Source organism: Oreochromis aureus, linkage group 20 (genome assembly GCF_013358895.1).
Source record: "Oreochromis aureus strain Israel breed Guangdong linkage group 20, ZZ_aureus, whole genome shotgun sequence".
Taxonomy (NCBI): Eukaryota; Metazoa; Chordata; class Actinopteri; order Cichliformes; family Cichlidae; genus Oreochromis; species Oreochromis aureus.
The window spans coordinates 31906024-31929503 of NC_052961.1; the positions used below are offsets into that span (position 1 = coordinate 31906024).

At 41.8% G+C, this 23480-nt stretch overlaps 1 protein-coding gene across 4 annotated transcripts; it reads right to left on the reverse strand.

Annotated features, from left to right (window-relative positions):
* Nucleotides 1-475: 475 nt before the first annotated feature.
* Nucleotides 476-23357, reverse strand: usp19 (ubiquitin specific peptidase 19). Of its 4 annotated transcripts, none has more exons than XM_031728795.2 (27): nt 22991-23357; nt 21564-21954; nt 17017-17145; nt 16646-16782; nt 15887-16417; nt 14500-14884; nt 13239-13395; nt 13066-13137; nt 12412-12527; nt 11850-12082; nt 11425-11617; nt 10809-10942; nt 10550-10708; nt 10323-10433; nt 10111-10221; nt 9906-10007; nt 9616-9756; nt 9415-9533; nt 9104-9247; nt 7877-8259; nt 7677-7787; nt 7235-7451; nt 6150-6302; nt 5818-5984; nt 5532-5707; nt 3895-4080; nt 476-1640 (listed from the first exon to the last, which is right to left on the reverse strand). In XM_031728795.2, the coding sequence occupies exons 2-27, from the start codon at nt 21787-21789 to the stop codon at nt 1500-1502; spliced, it is 4734 nt and encodes a 1577-aa protein (XP_031584655.1). In that variant the 5' UTR covers nt 21790-21954; nt 22991-23357; the 3' UTR covers nt 476-1499. The 4 variants fall into 4 exon arrangements, with proteins under 4 accessions (XP_031584655.1, XP_031584653.1, XP_031584658.1 ...); XM_031728793.2 differs by having other exon boundaries at nt 11850-12088; XM_031728798.2 differs by lacking the exon at nt 3895-4080 and having other exon boundaries at nt 22991-23356.
* Nucleotides 23358-23480: the final 123 nt, after the last annotated feature.

A 23480-nucleotide genomic window follows, 5' to 3' on the forward strand; every position in this document is an offset into this window, starting at 1 on the left:
TTGAAGACAAAGTGACGACCAAGACCCTGTTTTTCCACACACTAAAACTTCCCCACATCATAAGACCACTGGGTTTCACTGTGGGGACGCTGTTCTTTGAGTTCCACACCTCTCACTTCTTTCACCAAACATACGTCGTCTCTGTGATTAAAAAGCTCTAGTTTTGTCTAATCTGACCAAAGGATGCACTTCCAGTATGCAGAATCTTTCTCCAGGTTGTGCATCCACATACTGTATACTGACATGAAGATCTCTCCTCTGCAATGGAGTTTTTTGTTGGTCTGCAACCTCACAGTCCATTCCTGTGTAGTGATCTTCTTTGCACATCCATCTCCTGCTTCGTGAGCATCAACAATTCTTTTTCTCAAGTCTAAACCAAGTTTCGTTTTTGGTGCGATGCTTGCTCAAGTGACACCTCAAACCCTGGGATTTATGCACAGGGACAATAGAGAGATGACTGCAGGCACCAGCATCAGTAATTCTCAAAACTGTTTTTATTTATATTAACCATTTATATGCATCCACAGCAACATTCTTAATGATCCCCACATTATATACGCAGTCCATTACAACGGAGGGTGAGAACATGATGCTAGACAACTTACAGGAAACAGAAGTAATGAAATGCAGCAAGAGTACATCTGACAAGGGGCTCGGGTTACATGCAGCCATGCACATTTCAATTTATACTGAAGCCTTTAGACAAAAGCATCCACAGGAATGAAAAAACTAAACAAGTACAAAAAAATGAACAAAGGTAGAGAAACTGAAGCTAAATCAAGTTTAGAAAGCAACGGGACAGAAAAAGTGTGTGCTGTCTGAATCAAAAACAAAACACAAACACACTTTAAAAAAAAAAGGTGGGTCAGCACCATCTGATGTTTTCCTTTATGTGATGCTACAATTCCAGTCCATCTCGAATACACCACCACAAACAAATCAAACCAGGCAACTCAAACTTTAAAAGGAAAAAAACCGACACATTTATATTACGACAATCATCAAAGTGTCCAAATAGACCCTAATAATCGACCACAGGTCTGGTTAATGTTAGCAAGAACAGGTTTTTAGCTTGAAACCAGACCACAAGGTGCTTTGGTGCGTGGACACCCTCTCTCTGGTAGGTGGTTGTTAGGTGGTGGAGGAGGAACTCCATTAGCAGCAGCTTTACTACTGCTACAGGAGCTCTGAGATCATAAGTGTGTCCCCATATAAACTGAATGAGTAAAACTACACATGTAACTTGTTAAGTCTTTTTCAATGGCTATTAATGTGAGTATATTAATGAAGGTCTGTCTCAAGTGAGTGCAGTCAAATCCTCAAAGACCACCTCCAGATCTTTTAGCATTGCACCTCTCCCCCCCCCTCTGGACACCTGATTCAGATGCCGGTGTAACCAATGACGACAGATGCATCTTCAGCCGAGGAGCTGCTCCCACTTGGGGGACCTCCATGGATCTCCACTCTCCTGCCCTTTCTTTCATCAGCCCTCATACTTGCTAGTCCACTTCCTCCATGTTGCTGTAGGATGGTGCTGCACACTCGCCGGAGTGGGCAAAGAGGTCAGACGGTACCTCAGGGGTCAGCGTAGGCGGTCCTTCGGCATCCAGATCCGTCCCAAATAGCGACTGGCTAGAGGCCTGCAAAATAAACCAAGCGTTCACAATAAATCACGTTGGTTCAGCATTCAGAGAGTGTTCATGTGTGAGCATGGAACACACAAAGACTATAAACAGATGGGAATTTTATTTTCACAAAGCTTATATATTAGAAAGCAGCATTCAGGTGGAGGTATTGAGATACATTATTGCATGGAAATTAAAATAGGTTATGATCTCTTCAATACACTACTTGCAATAACTCGGTAATATTATACAGAGGCATCAAAATAAAGGTTATGATTATTGTTCTTTTGCAATTGACATTTTAAATTAGGCCCAACACACAGTCACTCACACACACAGATAACTTTATCAGTGAAGTCCATTAAATCATCAGCCAATCAGCAGTTGGAGCTTGTGCCCCCTAAAATACATCTACAGTTGATTTGAGGAGACAAATTAGACAAACTAGATCAAGACCACTGTAGACAATTTTTTTTAAAAAATTAAGTAAACACTTGAGAATTGCATATGTCTGAATCAAGTATATAGTCTGATGGTGATCTGAGTAAGGCAGAGCACACACAGGTCTGTGTACTCTGACCTGATACCAGAAAAGGTTTCCCTGAGACCCAAATACACACTCACACACGATCATCACGGGATGACTGCAGAGCAAAGAACTGATCTGTGGACGGTGTGGAGTCTCAACAACACTTGCAAACAGTTAGTGGCTGTGGATGAAGTCGTCCAGCAACTTAAGCTGTTAAATTAAATCATTAATAAATAATTGTATTTTTAAAATTTTGAATTTAAAGAAGGATCTATAAAAATACCTCTACTTACTACTCTTACAAGTAAGGAACAATTCATGTGTAACTGTCCTTTAGAGCTCCCAAATCATTCATAATTCAACTCAATTCAAAGCAGCACAATTTATAACCATTACATTCAGGGGTGGACAAACATGTATAGTTTTATGGCTGTGAATATACTGCGTTATCTGCAAACTGCTCAAAAACAAACAAAAACAAATGAACAGAAAGAAGTCCCCACCACCCCCACAAAACACAACCCCTTAACTTTCCAAAGCAGGTATGGCTTAGAGGTATTCAATAAACACACAATTAAAAAATATGTATAATTAGAGTGTACTGCGGTACATGTATAAGAGGACATGTTGTCTTGACAAGATCAGAAATTTTAAAAAGGCCCCAAAATTCATTTTTCTTCATTTTCAGAATACAAACTAAAAGCAGCTGCACACGGACACACACATACACATACATACACATACATACAATTAGAGGTTTCATATTTTCTTCTTCATAAACACGTTTTCCACCCATCATACATTTCTACTGTTAAAGGACCAATGTGTAGGATTTATGGGGCTCTGTAAGAATATATTAATCATTGTTTCCATTAGTGTACAAACACCTGCAAACATAAACAGATGTCTCTCAAGTCACACAGACAGGAAGACCCAAACGGTTATAATGTAGATTTGCATACGTGCTCCAAAGAAATGGGCATTCAGTTAGTTGCCATTTGGAACCTCACCACTAGATGGCCCCGAATCCTGCACGTTGATCTTTTATGAGTGTAGTGCACTGGAAACAAAAGGTGCTCTTCAGCAGCTCTTCATGATTCTGAGCTCATAAGCTTCTTAAAAAGGATCCTACACAATTATCTGACTCCTGAACACATCTAAACAGGCTACAAAGAGCTTTCAGGGTTTGCACTTCAACTCCACACATACAATGTATAATTAAGGCTGTCACCGCTGATCATCTGAATTATTACCAGAAGTGCGACAATAAAAATGGCAACTTTCTTTAGAAATGTAAAAAGCTCAAAGCCACTTTAAAACAATGCAGAGGTAATGTAGTGAGAAGTCTACACCCAGTACATCATTACAGCGTGGGGGTAGTTCTCCTGCAGCTTTAAATTAGCGCCTCTCATGATGATAGAGTCACAGCTGCTGACTCTATCATCAGCCTGTTTAAGTCTTAATACATGAAGTAGTGCTGAGTATTTTAAAGGTTTTAGCCACTTCAAGTATTGTGGTGCTATGCAAACACAAATATTTTACTGGAAATAAGATGACCACCAAACAAAAAAATTAATCTTCTCGTTTCTACAAACAGACATTTATGATTTTAGGGGCAGTCCAGCACGTAAACCCTGCAGCCAGTGCTCAGCTCCAGCTGGCTTTGTAAAGGAGAGGGTAGACCAAATTGACAAACAGAGCGAGCACTGCAGTGAGCGTGCCCAGAACAAAGTATCGTACGCAGTCATCGTCGGGATAGTCCGACATCCTCTGCCTGCGCCGCACCGACTGTCCGGCTCCATCTTCCTCTTCCTCGTCTCTGTTCCTCTGCGTTCGGTGTCGCCGCAGCGCAGAGTGGAACAGTCCACGGGGCCCTTCGTCGAGCCCGTCGTCTTCCTCCTCCAGTTCCCGCCATATTAGAGAGGCCTGCGATTGGCGGGAAACCTGTGTCAGCTTCTGCGAAAAGGTGCGTGTTCTAACAAATACTACGATTACACGAGAAACCTCCAAATGTGTGTACTTGCTGAGCACAGTGATTTGTACGGAGATGACATGTGTGCTCTACTGAAACTGGGACAGTGAGGAGTTTGTTCTTTAGGTGGGAATCAAATTTACAGGGCCCAGAAAATAAAGGGACATCTTCAAGCTCTTCTTACTAAAAGCCCAGGTTAAGAAATGTATATTTTAACCATTTTGTTGGAAACACTGTAACATAGTATATTCTTACCAACTTAAGCAAGTTTTGCGAGATTGATATGAAATTTAAGCCTGAGTCTCTCATCTGACAAAGACTGTACAGCATTCATTCCTAAGTGTTCTTCACATCCAACAGTGACATGAAGTCAGTTTTTAATAAATAATCTGTATATCATTTGCACTGTGCTCACATGGAAAGACACAACTCAATGGTTCAAAGTCTCACTGATCAATACATGGCTAAAATGCTCCAGCACAAAGGAGGACAGGAATGAAAAACAGCTTAACAGTGAATATAAAGTCTTTAAAACACAATACTCTTCCACTAAAAACACTCATGTTATTTGGCTGTTCATTTAGTTACAAGGGAGTCTTTTAATATCAGAGTGCCCCCAAGATTTATGAAAAAGGAAAATAAAATGCCCCTTGTACACTCTCCACTTAATTTTATACCCATATGGATTTGGAGGTCTAAGCAAGATCACTCACAATACACACTGAAATTGCTTATAATGTGTATTTCCCACTTTTCAATTGTCCACCACATCAACAACAAGATTTATAATGATAGGGAATGATATTTAAAACCCCACAAAAAACCTCAAAAGCAGTTTCACTCAAGTAGTGGGAAAAAGGGAAAAGAAAAAACCCACAAAGCTAATGCCACTTGACATCCAAGCTTTGCAGTGATTAACAGTGTGTCTCAGTGATGGATCTATCCATTATAAACCCACTGGGCTGTTTGTCATTAACAATGTCAGAGCACAAGCTCCTCTTGTCAAGACTAATTGAACAGAAGCAGCAGTTCTCAGAGACATTTAACACACAGGCCTGTTTCTTAACACCTGGCAAGTACTGCCAGTTCCTCATTAGTGTGACACTTATTAATATCCAAACCCCAATGACAGGTGGACTCGATACAACGTACAAAGGAATAAACATGTACAACTCCCTCATTAACCACACTGACCCAAGCTAAAATCTTCCTACAGCCCATCAACCACACTGCATTCTAACAGTGGCAGTTTGGGATGAATCTCTTCCATCTCTATTGAACACCTTTTTCAACATTCACTCACCCCCACCCAAAAAAACAACAAAAACAACAAAAACTACACTATGGGAGCTCGAAGTTAGATGTGGGAAAAATGTCCTATGTCTTATTGTTGTGGCTCTCTCACCTGGCTGGCAGTAGCTCCTGCAGCAGTGGGCGACTCCGCACCTACAGGCCTGAGGAAGCGTGGCGGCCTCTCCACCGGGGAGTTTCGTCGCCGGTAGAACAGAACATAAGCATAACGTGTCACCACTTGACTCTCATCCACCATTGTCACGGTGCTGTCATCAAACAGACGCCAGCCTGAGAGACAAGGAGGGAAGAGAGGCTGATAAGTGGTAGCAAAATGTCAGAGTGGAACATATTGTATAACTTCCATATACATAAAAATAAACGCCATTGATCAGACTCACCAACATCACTGCGCTGGCTGTTCTTGTCACTCGGCAGGCGAGCGTAGGCAGTATAGTGGCCTCCTATCATTCCTCCATAGTGGTTGATAACTGCATACAAGTCATAGATAGGAGGCTGCTGCATCTCATCCTTCTGGCCAATACAGAATTTACTTAGATCTAGGTTCCTGAAAGACGAGAGAGGCTAATGTCATGGAAACAAATAACCAGAGTGATACAGTATTACTATTAATAACAGTCGCTGTTAACTAAATAATTTACTGATTTTTTATTTTTTTTTACATTCAAATGATGTGAAAATTAAGATACAAAAACATTTAGCTTGTATTGACCTGACTGGAAAGTCGACCATGTCGTTGATCTTATCCCTCCAAATGAAGCTCCTGAAGGAGAAGCGTTTGAGCTGAATGATCAAAACGTTGGGCAAACGCCACAGCAACAGTTGCTTGGAGGCCTCACGGTGCTGCTGGCACTTTGGACAGTACCTTAACACAGAGAGCAGAGATAAAGACCAGCTGATGAGGCAAATGCACAGCATATTCAAATAAGACTTTTCACGTCAGGCCTGCACTGAATTTCATTTCAGAAGTTTCAACTAAGAAGTTCACTAATGTATCTCTTAGCCCAGAGAATAAAGAACTGGGCAAATGTTATGACCTAATCCAATTTTACGCAGCAGACACCTGTTTACTTATGTTCACTATGATTCAGCGTCCTACTTGAACTCAGAAACTGAGAATTTTTAAAGTCCACTGGATTATTATCGTCACCATCACTACAGCAATTACTGTGGTACCTAAAGAATAACGCTGTGAGATAAACAATAAAAATACTGGTTGCCACCAGTTCTTCCCCTAGCCACGTAGCAGATGGACCCAGGTATAAATTCTAGGTCATTCCTAGAAAAGTTGACCTCTGAACATGGTTTAAAAACATGAGAGCATCATTATGCAAACTCAGTTTGTTTTGTTAGTGTATGTAACCGTAGTATCCTAAGTTTTTCCCTTTTCATGTATCAATATGTTTTTCTTTCTCTCTCTCTCTCTCTCTCGTGTAATAATACACAAAGATACACAAATAAAAGCCTCTATTTGAATGTCTATGCAGGATCTGGAGCCCTGACATTATCCAGCTACAGACCAGGCTGTTGGGTTAAGTGTTAAGTTTAGTTCCTCTTTTTGAAGTTTGTATACAAGATGTCTCTTAGTTTAGTCGCTGCTGTCTGGGAGTTGGAAAGAGAAAGTTAAACCTGAGTTTATTGTTACACAGACTAGACACATTTACCACTTGTTATGTTCACCAAGTTTAGAATTACATCGGACAAAGCGGAATTTGTGAATAACCTGAAAAAGAGCTACACGTCTAGAATCACAATCAATGCTACATTATTTAGAGCTCATTTCTTAAAGACTCGTACCAAGCCTCTTCAGGTGCCAGCACTTCTGGCTTGGTGAAAAGATTGAGGCACTGCTCGAGGGTGAAGTGTCCCGCTCTGGCCGTCTCACTCAGAGAACCCGGGTCTTCCTCATACTCCAGTTCCTTGGAGCTCACCAGCACATATTCCTTTAGACGCTCGTTGTTCTTCCAAACCAGCTCCAGGGTTGCATCGTCAGGTATGTCTGCCAGTGCATCTTCTGCAGACGGGTTGATAGAGGAAAACATATTAGTGTGTGGAACTTTTTCTGTTTTGTTTTTGTAACACTAAACCTCAGAAGCCTGAAAAAGTCAAAATGCATCTTATGAGAGAAAAGTCTTAAAGAGGATTTCAATTTAGCACCTTATCTTGCTAAATCAACCCAATATGGAAATGGGAACAATAAAACTAAAGAAAATCAGTTCTGTAGAAAGTGGGGTGGTACCTCTCTCATCCAGCCTTTGTTCCTTGTTGTTTGCGTCCAGCAGAGCGATGTAGAACTGACTAGCATGACCTGAAGCAGATTCACACGGATGCTGATATCCTGCGACTGCAGCTGCAGAACGTTCAAAAAGTTTAAATAAGAAGGCAAGCAAAAAAAATGCAAATCACCAAAATAATGAAGAAACTGTACAATACATTTACCTTCTGGCCGCACAGCCTTCTCACAGGACGTCTCTTTTTCAGCATGAGGGTCCAGAAAGCAACAAGAAGCAGAAGAGAGTGACTCGGAGAAACCTGAATCTGTGGTCCGTGTGGTGGAGAGGGATGTCTGGGAAGAGGAGAGGGACTCCGAGTCCCCTGAGTGGATGGCTGAGGCCTGAGCATACTCTGCCTGGGATTCAGGCAGCGAAGCGTGGCTCTCCAGCTCCAGGTTACCTGCTCCTACAGCACTGCTACCACCCACAGCTTCATCCTCCAAGTCAGGGGAGCCTGCTGGCACTGGAGGGAGGTCTACTCGGGACTGTGATGTTTCAGGGGATGTTCTGCCTGACTGTAAAGGAGGCTGGAACACATTGACGGAAAACCTGCACACAGAGAGATGGAGTGGAGGTTATACTAAAAGTTTACATTTTAGAATATTCACGTAAGATTCATTATTAAATGCCATAAGCATTAAACTCTGACTATTTTACATCAAAAAGCACAAGCGTAGAATAAAAAGACATTCAGATCTATTTTTTTTTTTGTCAAACTTAGCATTAAAAATGTTTCTGGGTGTTCACAGACCCATCTGTGTAGCTGGCACAGAAATAATACAAAGTACAGCCAGGGGGATCTGATTATTGCTCAAATTTCCAGCATTAAGACACTGATGGGGGGGGAAGGGAAAACAGAGAGAAACTACGTTGAATGAAAATCATTTTTGCAAAAGTAAACTTGAATCCTTCTTGAATCCTGACTTTTTGAGCTTTAGCAGTGGAGCATGCTAACACCTACATAAAAATCATACTTCTTTATTCCATTAAAAGATGAAAAGTAAATAAATAAATACTTGTAGAAAAAGAGGAAAAGTGAAAGTCAAGTGCATACGTTACTCCACAGACGTGTAGATGTGTACTACAAAGACACAATGCTGCAGGCAAGGTTTGCTGCACATTTCAGCAGCATTTAATATGAAACATTTATTAAAGAAAGTGATTAACAGTTACAAATGGCCCTTAAATACATGAAGAATTTCTTTAGACACCATCCGCTAACTACTTGTCTTGTCTTTGTTTATATTTTTAGAATCGTCAAGTAGTTTGAGTTTTTTCTTCCATTAATCAAGTAAAAATAATTCCCAGGACCATCTCTAATTCAGACATGTCACAGCAAATTTAATATTAATAAATCGAACACGATGACCTCGAAATATAAGTGACTGTGTACCTGGAATAACCCTCTAGAAGCTGGACGAGCCGGGAATACGAGAGTCGAGACTCTGGCACACTGACCAGGAAAGGCAGGCCCACGTTCTCTGTGTTGGGTCGACACAGACTTTTGTGGTTGGGCCAGTGGGTTCTCTGACACACTCTGGGGAAACAAGAGCAGAAGAGTTAACATGTTCATAGAAAAGTTAACCGACTGAATTAATAATGTGATATGGGAGTCACTGGACTACAGCTTTCTTCCAGGCAATCCCTTCTAAAGTTATTAATCAGTCATTTACAGTTGGAAAAAACATGTTTTGGAAAACTTACTGATTGCAGTAGCCAACGCGATAGCAGCGAGTGCACCGCTTCAGTTTGTCTTCTTCAGACACCGGAGGCTTTAGGCAGGCAGCACATTTGGAGATGGGGATATTGGGGACCTGAAGTTTCTGCAGAGCAAACACAAGGCTGTTTAAGTATTTGTAGTCACATATTTCACAGGTTTTCAAAATGTAAAAGCCAGATTTATACCTGCTGCACTTTAAGCAATACCACTCTCTCTTTGGCCAGGTCTTTGGAAAGCACCTCAAAACAGAACAACATGTCAGAGGAGGACACTGTGTCCAGGGAGTGGGTAGGCAGGAACATTCGCTGGAAGCGGTTCTTTCCCACCTGAGATTTTGGGGTGGGGGGGGGGGGCAAAGAGAAAGAAAGAAAAAGAAAAAGTGTCCTTGAGCAAAGTCACCTCTAAATGTCTGCAGTATTATACGACTCTCCCTACTTTCCATGACACTGTTAAAGGATATTTTAAAATGTCTAACCTCGGCCAGTCTGAGGTTCTCGGGTTTGACCCTCACACTTCTAGAGATAGATTCCAGGACTTCAGCAGTACTGGAGCTCTCCTTGCTCACACTCACTAAAAACTGACACATACAGATGAATATTCATTAACAGGTCACAAGAGACACCTTTGAATTTCAGCATTTAATAATTGATGCAGAACTGCAAAGCTCTTTCTTATCTTACCTTGATGGGTTTTTTATGAGGTTCCTTAGCGAAGTAGAAAACTGAGAGCACCTTTTGTTTCTGTGGCAATGGCACGGGCAGGTAGAGGAAGGGGTCAAAGGTGATAGATACCTGAAAAAGAGGACAGAGATGTCAATGTCAATAAACAGAAACCAAACGTGTGTGTTTGGGGGTGGGTGGGAGGGGACTGAAGAATTGTTTTATTGTGTTACCTTAGAGCATGTAGGGCACACGAGCTTGGACTTGAACTGCCCCTGAAACAGATCCACTATAAAGGAGTCATTTCGCATCTTGTGCCTCTGCCATGCTTCCTCTGCCACCACCTGCACCAACAAAAAAAACAAACAAACAAACATCAGGTCAAGGTTTGACAGGATTCTAGCAGGAAAAGTTACCATTTAATCTCATCTCAACACATCAGCCAAAGAAAAGCACTAACTTCGTCTAGCCGCCCGTCAGAGTCGACCGTTTCTGTGTAAGGTTTGTTCTGGATGCGGTTCAAGTCCTCGTGGAGTCCGTCCAGCAGGAATGCCATGAACTCCTGGGCATCGTGCTGGGCGTAACCAGTAAATTGACTGGCTTTACTCGCCACAATTGCCTGTGTTTGCAAACAGATGGAGAAAATGAAGGCAGATTGAAAACTTCCAGAGAAAAATTGCTGTAGAAGAGGAGAAAATCTCAGGATGCCGCTTTTGTACCTTGAGTTTTGAGGGCTGGAAGGCGTGGTGCGTTCCTTTCCAAAGAGCCCTGAGCAGCACAGCAAAGCTGATGGCTAGCCTGCCTCCTGTTCCCAGTGGATTAGTGCAGTTGATTTCTGCCTCAAATGCTCGGTCTGTGGGGAAACGGAAAATACAGGAATGCAAGAATAGTAGGTCATCACTACGATAAAGTTAAAAACACGCAGCATAGCTTGACATTAACTGATACGCCGTATTATTTTCTATCAACTTTTGGCGAATTACATTGTTTCCAAAGAACTAGGTGGCCCAGATTTTCAGTGCTCTAAATGCTTGAAGTTCACAAACTTCTGCAGTTGTAGCTTATGGAGATAAATCCTGTGGAAGTTCCTGAGCACTCATTAAACCTGCCCCTGTGGGCCATGACGTTCTACCAAAGCCATAATAAAACATAGTTTGTTTTACTTTTCAACATAAAAACCCAAGAACATGGTACTCTTCTTGGCAACAGCATTAAAGATGAAGTAAATTATGCCTTTGGGTGTGCATTAGAGCAGCATTTATTAAAACAGTGCTGAATTATAAATGCATTCATGTATTATTTTTAAGAGGTAAAAAGAGTAAATCCATTATTTACCATGAAAGTAATCCCTGAGTTCTCTGGTGTTGGACAGGGACTGAATGACGCTGTTCATGAAGCAGGTGTTTCCGAGGTTGACCAATCCTGTAAAACCAGGCAAGCACACCTTCTTCTCTTCCTCTTCCTCATGGCGCTCGCTGCTGGCAGGAGGTGCGTGGGTCATGGGCTGCACCATGCAGGTAGGCTTAGGCTGGGAAACACACACTGTCATTTACTGGAGTTGTATATGTTTGTATGTACTTTTATTAGCCTCACTCAATAACTATTCACTCATCCAGACTCTATGGTGTCACCTCTGCTGCTGTCAGCTCTTACAGCACACGTGGACCATATGATAACAATAAAACTGCTAAAAATAAAAGCAATATAAAAATAGTAGTACACAGTTTCAAGTCTATATGGGTATTCATTAATCCATTCACCATGGTTACAGTGGGCTCTGGCTTGGTAATAGCAACGTGCTCAGAGACGGTGCGTGGAGCCACAGAGTCCAAACCCCCATCTTCCACTCTGGTTGAGGCCTTGGGGGCCTTGGGTTTTTCCTCCCCAACCCGCGGAGGCTCCTCCTTGGCTGGGAGGTTGTGCTGACTGCTGCCTGGCTGGCTCTTCTCCATGCAGGCAGGGCTGGAGGGCACAGCGACCTTAGCACCACCCACTGCACCTTAAACAGAGGACAATGGAGGTTGTGGTTAGAAAATGAAGGTCATCAGCGAGAGATGTGACAGGAATAATAAATATAGTTTTGCAGCACTATTCATTTACATGCCACGTTACAGAGGTCAAATTCCTGTACCTGAAAAACCCACATGCATTTGTCTCAATCACAAACAGTAAAGAAAACACACAACAAACTGCCCTAAATTCAAGTAACAAGTGCTGGACATCTTTATTGTGGAACTTCTCTGGATTATCATATCCAAACATCCTGCAGTACAAAACCAAAGACTTTATCTAATGTTGACAAGTAGAAGCCTGGCAGCAGACCTTGTGTGGCTTGGGCCTCCAGGCCCCCCCAGCGTTGGCTGTGCCTCTTCTTCAGAGTGATGTCCAGACGGGAGGGAGTGAAGGCGTAGCTGCACAACTCAGGCTGGATCAGATTCCTGAATCACAGGAGGGAGAGTACACAGGTCAGATTGTAAAGGCAAAAGGAAGTTCAGGGAGGTGAGTGTTCTACGATAATGTCATCAGTGCAACATTCCCGCTTTGTTATTAATCACTTAATGTGTGGAAGACATTTATAACATTCCAGATATAAAACATATTTATGTCTTCCCCACTGCTTGCATTTGGGCCGAGTGCTTAAACCCATAAAAAGAAAACACAGATAAAGAAGTATGACTCCACTGGTTTGCTTCAACCCAGTGACAGGTGCTACCTTATACGTTTGATGCCTTTGCCCTGATTCAACCCTAGTGATTTAACACTCTTGTTTCTTCATGGATAATCAGGCCTTAATAACTGTTCCAATTTGTTAGTGATACTGATGAAGCTGGCCGCAGTTCCTGGAACATGTCAGCTCAGTATATTTGTACAGTTAGCCCACACATCTACACAGAAAAGCGTTCTAGTGCTGCGCTCTTCACCTGCTCATTTTATGATTATGGTTTCAAAGCAAGAACAAGCAAACTCCAACAGTACCTGAGTTTGACTTGCCACTTGAAGACTGTGTTCGGTCCACAATCTGAATGAAGCCGCAGAAAGCTGACATCACTGTAAAGGGAAGCCAAAGGAAGGTCAATCACTCGCTGCTCTTTGAAGACTGGCCAAAAAGGAAGCCACATGCTTTATTAGTAGATATTCATGGTCATAACCTTGTCTGGAAGATGAGGGTGAAGTCCTGTTCCCTGAAGATGACTCTGGCTGTATCCCTGCAGATCCCCTTCAGGTAAACATTGACCACCATCAAGTCTGTGCCCTTCTCATATGAATCATTCTTCACATACTGCAGGTTTACCATGGGCTCTGGGGCTGTGGGAATTTTGGACAAAGTATTAACAAAAAGAAGTTATTTGAGGTGGTTTGTGCATCTGATTACGATGCCTAATATGATCCCAGGAAAGGTGTTTAAGGTATGTGGGACAAGGTCCTGGTTGAGAGCCAAGGTTATCTCACAGCTGGCTTGGAACCAAAGATTTCAAATGTTTTCAGCACTTATATGTTGCAATTGTGGTCTTTGGTCATTAACCAGTTTCAAGAAGAAAAATTAGTGAGACAAAAAGAGAATTTTGGAAGGTGCCAAATTTTGGAATTTACTATATTCACCTTCAATTTAAAGTCAAACTTGGGGGATATCAATCTCTCCAGACACCATTATGAACCCATTTCACCTGCTTTTGTGCAAAAACAACAAGTGCACTGTACAGGCGACAACAGAACCTTAGAAAGTGAATGGTTTTACAGGTAGACCACTGCTCTCTTACTCCATCTGACTGATTTTTCTCTACCTTTACTTTTTGCCAGTGTCTTTGTACTGCACTGGTAGCATGACACAGTACATGTCGCACAGGTAGTCTAGCTTCCCCAGAATGGCACATTCGTGCTGTTATGATAAATGCTCTCCAAGCCTCCCAGCACTGTCTTAAGAATGGACGAGACACCAAGAGAAGATCCATTACTCAAGGACAGCTGGACAGGGTTGTACACATTTCTACCCAAACTGTCAAAACAGACACTATGAGTGTGCCATGAGGGTGTTTAGTGGGACTTGTGCTAACAGAGAACCCTGGCTTGTCAACCAATATGAATGCACTGCAGGTAGTATGTCATGTTGCTGGTGACAAGGATACTAGCAAAAAGCAAAACTAGAGAAAAATCAGTCAATAGGGAACAAGGAAAGAGCAATGGTTTGGCTTCCACATGCAAAAACATTCCCCTTTTTGGAGTGGTCCTCTTGTTGCCTTTCCAGTGCATCTGCTCTCCTTTTGTTTGCACCAAAGCAGGTGAAATGGATTCCCAATGGTTTACACCTCCTCTCTGAGCAAACTGATATCCCCGAAATTGACTAATGGTGTGTTAAACTGTTCCCTTAACCTTTTTCAGGAGTGCATTTGAGCACCATATACAACAACTAACCATCCAGTTGCTTCATTTCCAGTAGCGGCTCCTCCTTCGACTGGTCCCGCTTCTCCTCATCGTCACAGCTGCTCTTCTTTTGGGCAACACCTGGCGGCTGACTTTGTTTGGCTGGCATTCCCATCGACTCTACTGGTACCACTTCCATTTCTCCAAGCTGCTGACAAATCAGAGGATCCTGCTCTGATTCCTGCTCAACAGGTTTTCCAGCTGGCTCAGAGTCTGTTCTCTCTCCCAGCCTTTGGGGAGAAGTCGAATTCATTTCCTTGTTGAAGGCGACAGGTTTAACACAGTCACTGGTGCTAACAGGAGCTGCTGGCTGGCTCACACTGACATGTGTTGTTGCTCCAGACCGGTCTGATGACTGGTTTCGCTTCTCAGCCAACTGAAAAAATAAAAATAAATTAATAAATACGAAAAACAGGAGACATTTTAAAAATGAAAGAGAGGAACGTTCACTCCCAAAGTCCCCATAGGAAAAGGAGATTAAATGAATATCTATGAGCTACAGCTTTTTCACATTTGAGAGGGTATACACAGCACCCTCTAGTCCTCTTATTACAGCAGTGTTTAAAAACAAAGCATGCCATATACAGCTATCCAGTGAGATCTAAAGTATCAGCAAAGTTACTTTTGTGACCTTAGCTGTACGAAAACACGCCAATACACATGAGCAGACAGTCCTCTCATGTCTCACTTAGTCCTCTTTATCTGGCAAGCTGTTGTCTGGTGACAGGTTTAGATGGCATCTGCTAGTATGTTGTGTAAAAATCTTTCATAAAATTACAAATCTCTTCCAAGCTCCAGGGACACTTGGAAAAGGGGAGCCCACACATGGCAGATGGTGTTACTGGCTGTAATCTCATTAAATCATAGTACTGGGTGATGTGTGGAAATAATCTGCAATTTTAGTCTTTAAATGAGAGTCAGAGTTGGGAAATTATTGATAATAAAAATAAATAAAATGTTTAATCATTTTAAATATTATTAAATATGGAAATATATTATTTCTATTTATTGTGTTCTGCATGATTTGGGGCTGATTCAGAATACGTCACATCTGCCTCACAGCTGTGTGACTATAAACAACAAAAGAAAACAGCAATACTGTTGCTGGGGTAGCTAAGTGGCTGTGTAAAATGGAGATGGTACAATGTAGACAGCTCTTTACTGGTGTGTGTTCACACTCTTTTGGTGTTTTTGAATTTTTCATTCCCCTGCCGGAGGAATCAAGTTTTTTAAACAGTTGGCAGGTTTCTTGCTTACAGGACAGTTAACAGCTCAGCTTACTGGAGAAAGTCAACTGTATCCAGTTATTTAAGGGCATGTAAACAAACTGAATTATATAAACTAGAATTAGAAATCACAATATTTTATCTAATCTCACCTGAGTTTTGTTGGTAAGGGTGGAAGCAGCTGCTTCTGCTCCCTGTTTCTGTCCACTGCCACGAGTCTCAGATCTGTTGTCTCCACTTTTGCGTTCCGTCTGTGGGCTCCGACCAGCGGGCAGGTGGGCACAGGTGGATTTCCCGTTAGCTGCTGTAGACATCACAGATGGTAGGTCGGCTGATGCAGCGTCCTTAGAGGTCTTAGGCAGCCGTACAACTGTGCGTTTGGCACTAGGTTCCTGATGTGGCTGCTCTGCTCTTGTGACGGTAACAGGCTTGCTGCTGCTGGTGGAGCCATCTCCAGCTGTGCTTTTAACACCTGCAGAGTCCGTAGTGGCCTTTTCACCCGTCAGTTTAGTTTTCAGGCTACGTTTGACGCATGATTTGCTAACACCGCGTCTTGACTCGCTGTGTGCAGGTGATGAGGGAGGCTGGGGCTGGAGATGTGGAGTTTTCTCTGATGACTCCAAGGCAACGGGCTTCATGTCTGGTTTGGTCTCTATGGATACTGCCTCCTTCTTTTTATTTGACTAAAGCAGAGGAGAGGAGCCAGAAGAAAAACACAGTGCTTACTTAAAGACTCTCCTCCAAAGATTAGCTGACAGTCATGTCTGAGCATAATGTTTTTCTAAACGTGGTGCAGAACCTTTATAACAAGTACAGTGTGTTGCTTGCAGGCAAGCATACATACCTCAGTGTAATGTCATATTCTTTTAAACTTGTTTTGAATGAGCGATGAACAATTTTATGCGACTCACCTTTAGAGAAGGCCAGATGTGGAAAGGAATCTTTTTGTGCATGATGAGATGGAGGAAGCCTCCCTTTTCCTTATACTGGACTTTGCTACATGAGGCCTCGATTTCCTCCTGCAGCTGGCAGCTCCATTGCCGTCCATCTGAAAAATGAAAACACACCGATTTTATTAGACCGCAGCTCTACCTACAGTGTCAATTGAAATAGAATAACTGCAATAAACCCAAGATATAAAACAAAGGATTACGTTTAAAGTCCAAATTCCAGAGTTTGAAGGATAAACTGTACAGCTATGCTTGTTCTTTTGTGGTTTTTATATTTTATGACTGACCCAGCTTCTATTTTGATCTCCACTTTATACTTTGCTGTGAATTACCTGGGAAATCCACATTGCAGTGTGTGTCTGTGAAGGTGGTGTTTATGTCCTCTATCCTCTGCACCCCCTCGCCACAGCGCAGCCTGACAGTCACTTCGTTGACATTCTGCTTCCAGTCCACAAACACATCTTGAAAAAATAAAGAAGCAGGCATATGAGTTTTAAAGATGAGCAGGAACTTGAAGATGATTCCACCCTGATCACTCAGCCTCCAGCCTGAGCCACAGTGACCCTGTTAAAATGTAAAAACTAAAAGAAATCATCTGGTTAAAAAGGATATCTTAAATAAAAACCAATGAAGAGCACAGCATCAGTACAATGAACCCAAGAGAAAACACACTGAATGCACATGCTCACACATTCACACAGACCACTGCGCTCATATGCTTAACTGGGTCAGTCCAGAGCACTCACGGACAGACCGAGGCAGACAGAAGGCAGTGAACTCAGCAATTACAAATGGGACATCTAAAATTATCCACCCCACACAGACTGTATTCCAAGTAAACAATTGCAAGAAGAAAAATCATCAACTCATTTGCATGCCACTAAGCCACTTCTTCAAATGTAGACTCAACACACAAATGTGGACAAAAAGAAAAAGAGACAAGAAGACGTGTACCACAAGGCTCAGCACCCAGCCTTCATCAACAACTGGAGAGCCTCAACTTTCCCACACTCATTTCCTCATCCAATCTCTGCCCAACTGAATCACTCCAAAAAGGTCACAAGCAACACTCAATCCCCTTCAGCTGGTGACAGTCACATTACCAGTGGAGTATGCCACTCCAATGACGGGAATAAACTTGTTGGCATTTGTGACAAGTTTCTTTCTTTTCTTTTTTTTTAAACACTTAACATGTGTATTAATATTATTATTAAAAAAGTGTATTATTTTGTGAATTTTCAGTATAATTAAAATTACATTACTGCAACAGTGGACTGTTACAGCCAGAATATATATACATATGAAAGGAACAGACATGTAATCAAAGATTCTTGAACAAAAATCAATAGGAGAGCTCTCATTTGCTAAGAGCCCATAGTTGTCCTGCTCAAGCTAACAAAGAGCCAATCAACATCTGAAAAAGTAAAGATATTAGCCAATCATGTTGTTGCCGTGTTGTTTGTGAAGTCAAGTTGAGGGCTTAGTAAAATTGTAGATAACGGTACTTTGGCTTTTTCTTGGCTTAAAGTAACCATATTGTCAAATAGTATGGAACTTATTAAGAACTCTGACTGGATGAGAGGAGACGGCAATTATGCTAGCACCGAGTATTGTGTGGAGGTTCTGAAACTTTGCTTGTGTGTAGTAGAAATACTTTTTTTTTTTTTGCAGTATGTCATCATATTTGACTTGCACACATTAACACACATAATACTCTCAAAGTGAAGTTCAGATTTTCTTCCCATTTATTTTTCCCAAAAACATTTCAAAGATGGCTGCAAGAGTTTCTTTTAGAAAGACGTACAAAACTAGCAAGTGGAAAAAAATAACTTCTCAAAATCTATTTTTAATAAAGTAGCTTTTGGTTTAAGGTAAACTCATTTTGATTGTCGCTATGGTTAGATCAACTACCAGCATAAATGTTGTGAACATTAAAGTACATTTAATTTAAAGTGAGTCAACCAATAGCAGTGTGAAATAGCATTTCACACTGTAAATCTATTAAGGAATAAAAATGTAAATTATTTCATTCATTCATTTCCAAATACATTTTGCTTTGCATCACTGAACAGAGTTGGTGATTGCAGGTTTTGAATAATATCAAAAAATTACTGATGCCTTTTCATGAAAAGCCCACAGCTGGTTGAGTATCTCAGCTTGAATAACATCCCTTCACTATGAAGAAGAGAACCAGCAAGACAAATATTCTCACATTCAGTCTCATGGGAAACCAAACAGAGCCAGAGTAGAGCACATCTATTAACACTACAAACAGCCGCACTGACCTGAACACAGTCTAGTCTGATGAGACCCACTAAGATAACTTACAAACACCACTTCCAGCACGACCAAGTATATATAATCAAAGCACTGATTACAGGCATGAGCTGTGCTCTACATGGTCAGGTAAATGCTGTATCACTACGTTCACATCAACATGAGATCCAATATCACCTTTAAAAGCTGTTATTAGTATCAATTTATGCAGGCTTAAAACAACAACAACATATCGAAATGTGTGACAATATGGTAGAGTCACATATGGTGAAGATCAGAACACGATGGACACCAAATCAGAGACGAACAGAGTAAATGCAATTGGAAATATATGAGATGGCAGGAAATACAGCACCAAATGAAGTAGACTTAGGTGCTAAAAAAGGGACAATCGTCCACTATGTTCCTTCCCCCTACTGGCCAAAAAGCTGTTACTGCTGGACTAAAGTGGTTATTGAAGAGAAAATAAGCACTACAGTAATAGAGCTGTAATTGTTGCAGATTACAGCTCTATTTACTGCGGTGCTTATTTTAGTTGCTAGGAAGGTATCCATGCTTTGAGTCCAAATCCATGAGTACAAATACAGAAAACAAGTAAAACAAAAAGCAGGCGAAACTCACGTGTATAGTTTACAGGTATTGCCACAGACTATAGACTTTGGAAAGAAACAGCACTGTGAATCATTGGCTTATTTGATCAAGGGCTTATGGAAAATGTGAGAAGCTTTTCATAATCACTCACAACTGTAACCAATTTAAGTGATTAATACTGCTCGATCAAGACAGATAAATGATGGAGGAAAAGGAAAAAAGAAAAGGAGAAACATCAAGAAGAAAGAAACCACAAACCCTAATTTACAAATCTGTGCAAAGATTATGTGGACTTTGATTCTTCAAATAAATCCTTCAGTAGTGAGACAAGAAAACTACAGCTGCTTTTGTATTAACCTTTAAACTGGAAGAGTATTCCATTATGTAATTCCAGAAAGCATGAAACATTTTCTTCATCTTTTAACACGTGATATTTAGTATCTATTAGAAGACGAAGGTCTAAGAACTGTTACACTGTCATTGCTTCTGTGAGGCTGTTTATAATCAAAACTATCCCTCCTCTGCACATGTCCAAACCACCTCAGCCTTGCCTCTAAAACACTGAACTTGAGCTCTCCCTCTGATGTACTCATCCCTAATCTTGCCCATCCTGTTCTCTCTCAAAGAAAATCCAAAGACTGTCAACACTGCCACCTCCAATTCTGCCTTGTATCACTTTGTTAGTACTACCACCTTCAAACTATACATCATAGCAGGTCTCACTACCATCTTATTAACCTACTCTTTCACTTTCACATTCCTTCTGTCACAAATCAACCCTGACACTCATCTCCACCCACTCCATTTAACCCGTTCCGTCTTCTTCAACTCTCTTGTGCAAATTATTCCACTACACAGAAATAGGTTTAGTACTGCAAAATAAATAAAATGATGACAAACTAAAATCTGGGCATTTACATTTACACATAAGTGCGCTACCAAATTCATATAATGTAGTTGTACTTAATATTTTATTGCTGTTATTACTGTTTTATCCGATAAAGAAGTTGCAAAGGGATAAACACCTCAACAATATCCTAAGGACATGAACTCCACTGCCTTGGACTGCACCGGGTGAGTGTAGGTGGCAGGTGATTTAAGGGGGTTCTTGGAACAGCCCTTTGAGTTTGATTTAGGGACACAAACTAGGGCCAGGCAACATATTGTATATTAATTTCAGCTACAATTGTACTATTCATCATAAAAAATAAAATACTGAGCATAAAACAATTTCTTTGTTATATTTCTGTTTGCTATGAAGATTTTGTCTTGCCTTGTGTTATAAAATGAGCACACCTCTTTTAATTACAGCCGTGCACTTTGGTCTGTCTGCTTCATCTAAAGGTAAATCTAGATCACTAGTGTGTTTCTGCCTATGGTGGCATATGGTGAAGGAGGACATGCAGAGAACTGGTGTGACAGAGGAGAATGTTAGGATAGGAAGAGATGGAGGCAAATGATCCGCTGTGGTGGATCAGCTAAAGGAACCAGATGAAAGAAGACGACAACAATTACTGATTGGCTGCAGATGCTTTTGTCTCTAGATCAGTAAGGGTCTCTCACCCAGAGGACTTTGGTGACATAATAAAAATGTGCTTTTAACTTCATTATAGATGCACATTAAAATAATTACTGACAAAAATAACTGATCACAGCAAACAAATGAACCAGTTCTCCACAGGCGGTGGTTTGAGTAACCCTCCGGCTTACAGTGAATCTCTCACAAAGCAGAACAGGGACCACAATCACTGTCACCAGCTGAAGTTCAAGATGGTGGAATTTGAGTCATCAGGAGGATGACAAACTCCATGGAAAAGCAACTGAATGACACTGAAGCAACACAAGTGGCCTAACCAGCTTTCATGCAGGGACTAAGAGGGACACGCTACAAACGATTCTAGATGGTTACCTTTCAAAACAAAACATTTAGCCACATTTTAAGAGTAGAAATCCACAAGAAATAAAATAATGTAAAAATGCGTGTAGCTGGGACACTTTTTGTAATTCTTACCTTTCTTGACTTCTGCAATAACCCCATCCACGGCTGCAGCGGCTGCTGCCGCCGCTCTCTTGGCCTCTCTGCTTTCCTGGTTGGCCCTGTCCTTCTGCTTCTTCTTACTCGTACTGGAGGGCAAGTCTGAGCCGTTTTCTCTGCCACTGCCTCCTCTCTGCTGGGCTCCACTACGGTGGCCTACCGCCTCACTCCCGGCCACACCACTACTGCCGCTGCTGGCCATCTTCAGGCACTTGGCACTGACAGGCCGCCCGTCGCCAGAGTCACTACCACTGCTGGGGTCTGGATCTGAGGTGTGCCTCTTCCTGCCTGGCCCGGCTATCTTGGCGATGATGCTGGTCTGAACTCTCCCAGAACAGAATCGGGAAGACTAGTGAGGGATGGGGACCTAAAGCATAGATGATACACTGTCAGTTATCATGTGTAATTTGCAAGATGTAACAGTAAATCAAACAGCTGTGGGACTTGAGTAGGTTGGTATAGACTACTGCGCGCGTGCGCGCACACATCCAGAGAGAGGGTTAGTCGCTTGGACCTGCTGTGGAGCAGGTGTCAAATAACAGCAATCCTGAAAAAGAACATGGCTATTGTGCCTTACAACAGAAAGCATATGGCTGAGCATAACATCGACTGAACCAGTCGGACATTGAGCTTTGCTACGTTTCCTTAGCATAGCAATAGCAAGTTGCTAGCCCACAGTTAAATGACAAACAAAGGACAACAGCTAAATCAGCCATTTTATTTAGCGTTCAGTACAACCCATTTACTAAATAGCCGGCCGCTGTTTATTAATCCGTATTGCTGAACTTCCCCTTCTCAGGTTAGTTAGCTTACCCTACTGTAAGTTAGCCAATAACCAGCAGACTACATAGGTTCGTTTATTTTAAGGCACACGTGTTCGTGGCTGTCATGTGCCTGTAAATAATGAAGCATGCAAATACGTCTCCACGAGGCGTCAAACTAACCTTATATTATCAAAGTCATGCTTTGGTAACTGCCTTTAAAAACCTGCTAACCTTTAGAAGAGTAACATAACACCGTCACCCTGATGTACCTGGTTCACCGGGAAATGTAACACAATTGTTATGTACATACCGTATCTAATTTCTCTGCTTTGACTTCTCGGGGCAGTAGTGAACAGTCGCATTACTTTTGCATACCGCCAGTAATGTTTTTAATGGGTGTAGTTTATCTCCATTACCGTGTGTCCCAGTGGAGCGCCGGGCAGTTCGTCTAATCAACCGCTCCTACAGAGCTCCGAGCAGCTAAAGTCATTAGCTGCTCGGTAGCTAGCGGTAGCTCAAACCAAACGGGTTGGCATGGCTATTCAATTTAAACAAACAAGACAAGACATCTCATGACACCTGACGAACATTAGTAGTTAAAACACTACATTCACATTGACGTTACAACAGGACACTTACGGGGATTTATTATGATGCTAATTCCGTCTTAACACACAATAGCGGGTGACTTCTTTCGCTTCGCCCGGCTGCTAAAGCTCCCTTCTCGGCCGCAGGCCGCTATGCTCCTGCCCGAACTCGAAACCCCGTAGTCCACGGTGTTTCTAGAATCTTCTTTCCTTTAGCCGGGGCCCATTTCTTCAAATTTCAATTGCGAAGAAAATCAAACAAAATACAACAGCAAAAATCCTGCTCAATCCATTGGTTTCATCCGGCCTCTGCAGGGCGAGTCCTACTTTGTTTGGAGGAAATTACAGCGCTGACCGGCCAAACCTGAAACGATTGCACGGTCACTTCCTGGCTGACATGCTCACGTGATCTCTCTCGCTTTCTCTCTCTCCCTCTATAACAACCTACGTTAGACAAAATTTCTCGATTTTTGATTACTATATGTCCCCTTTACTATATTATTCCGATGTGTAAAGAATGTTCGACACACCGAAAACATTCT

Bases quoted from the DNA above. Each gene is read 5' to 3' on its own strand.
- usp19 (XM_031728793.2), bottom strand. From the start codon at position 21,789: ATGGCCAGCAGCGGCAGTAGTGGTGTGGCCGGGAGTGAGGCGGTAGGC. The intron at 9,757-9,905 runs GTTAGACATTTT...CCAAAATCTCAG, and splicing joins AGAACCTCAGACTGGCCGAG to GTGGGAAAGAACCGCTTCCA. The intron at 9,248-9,414 runs GTAAGTTTTCCA...TTGTTTCCCCAG, and splicing joins CGCGTTGGCTACTGCAATCA to AGTGTGTCAGAGAACCCACT.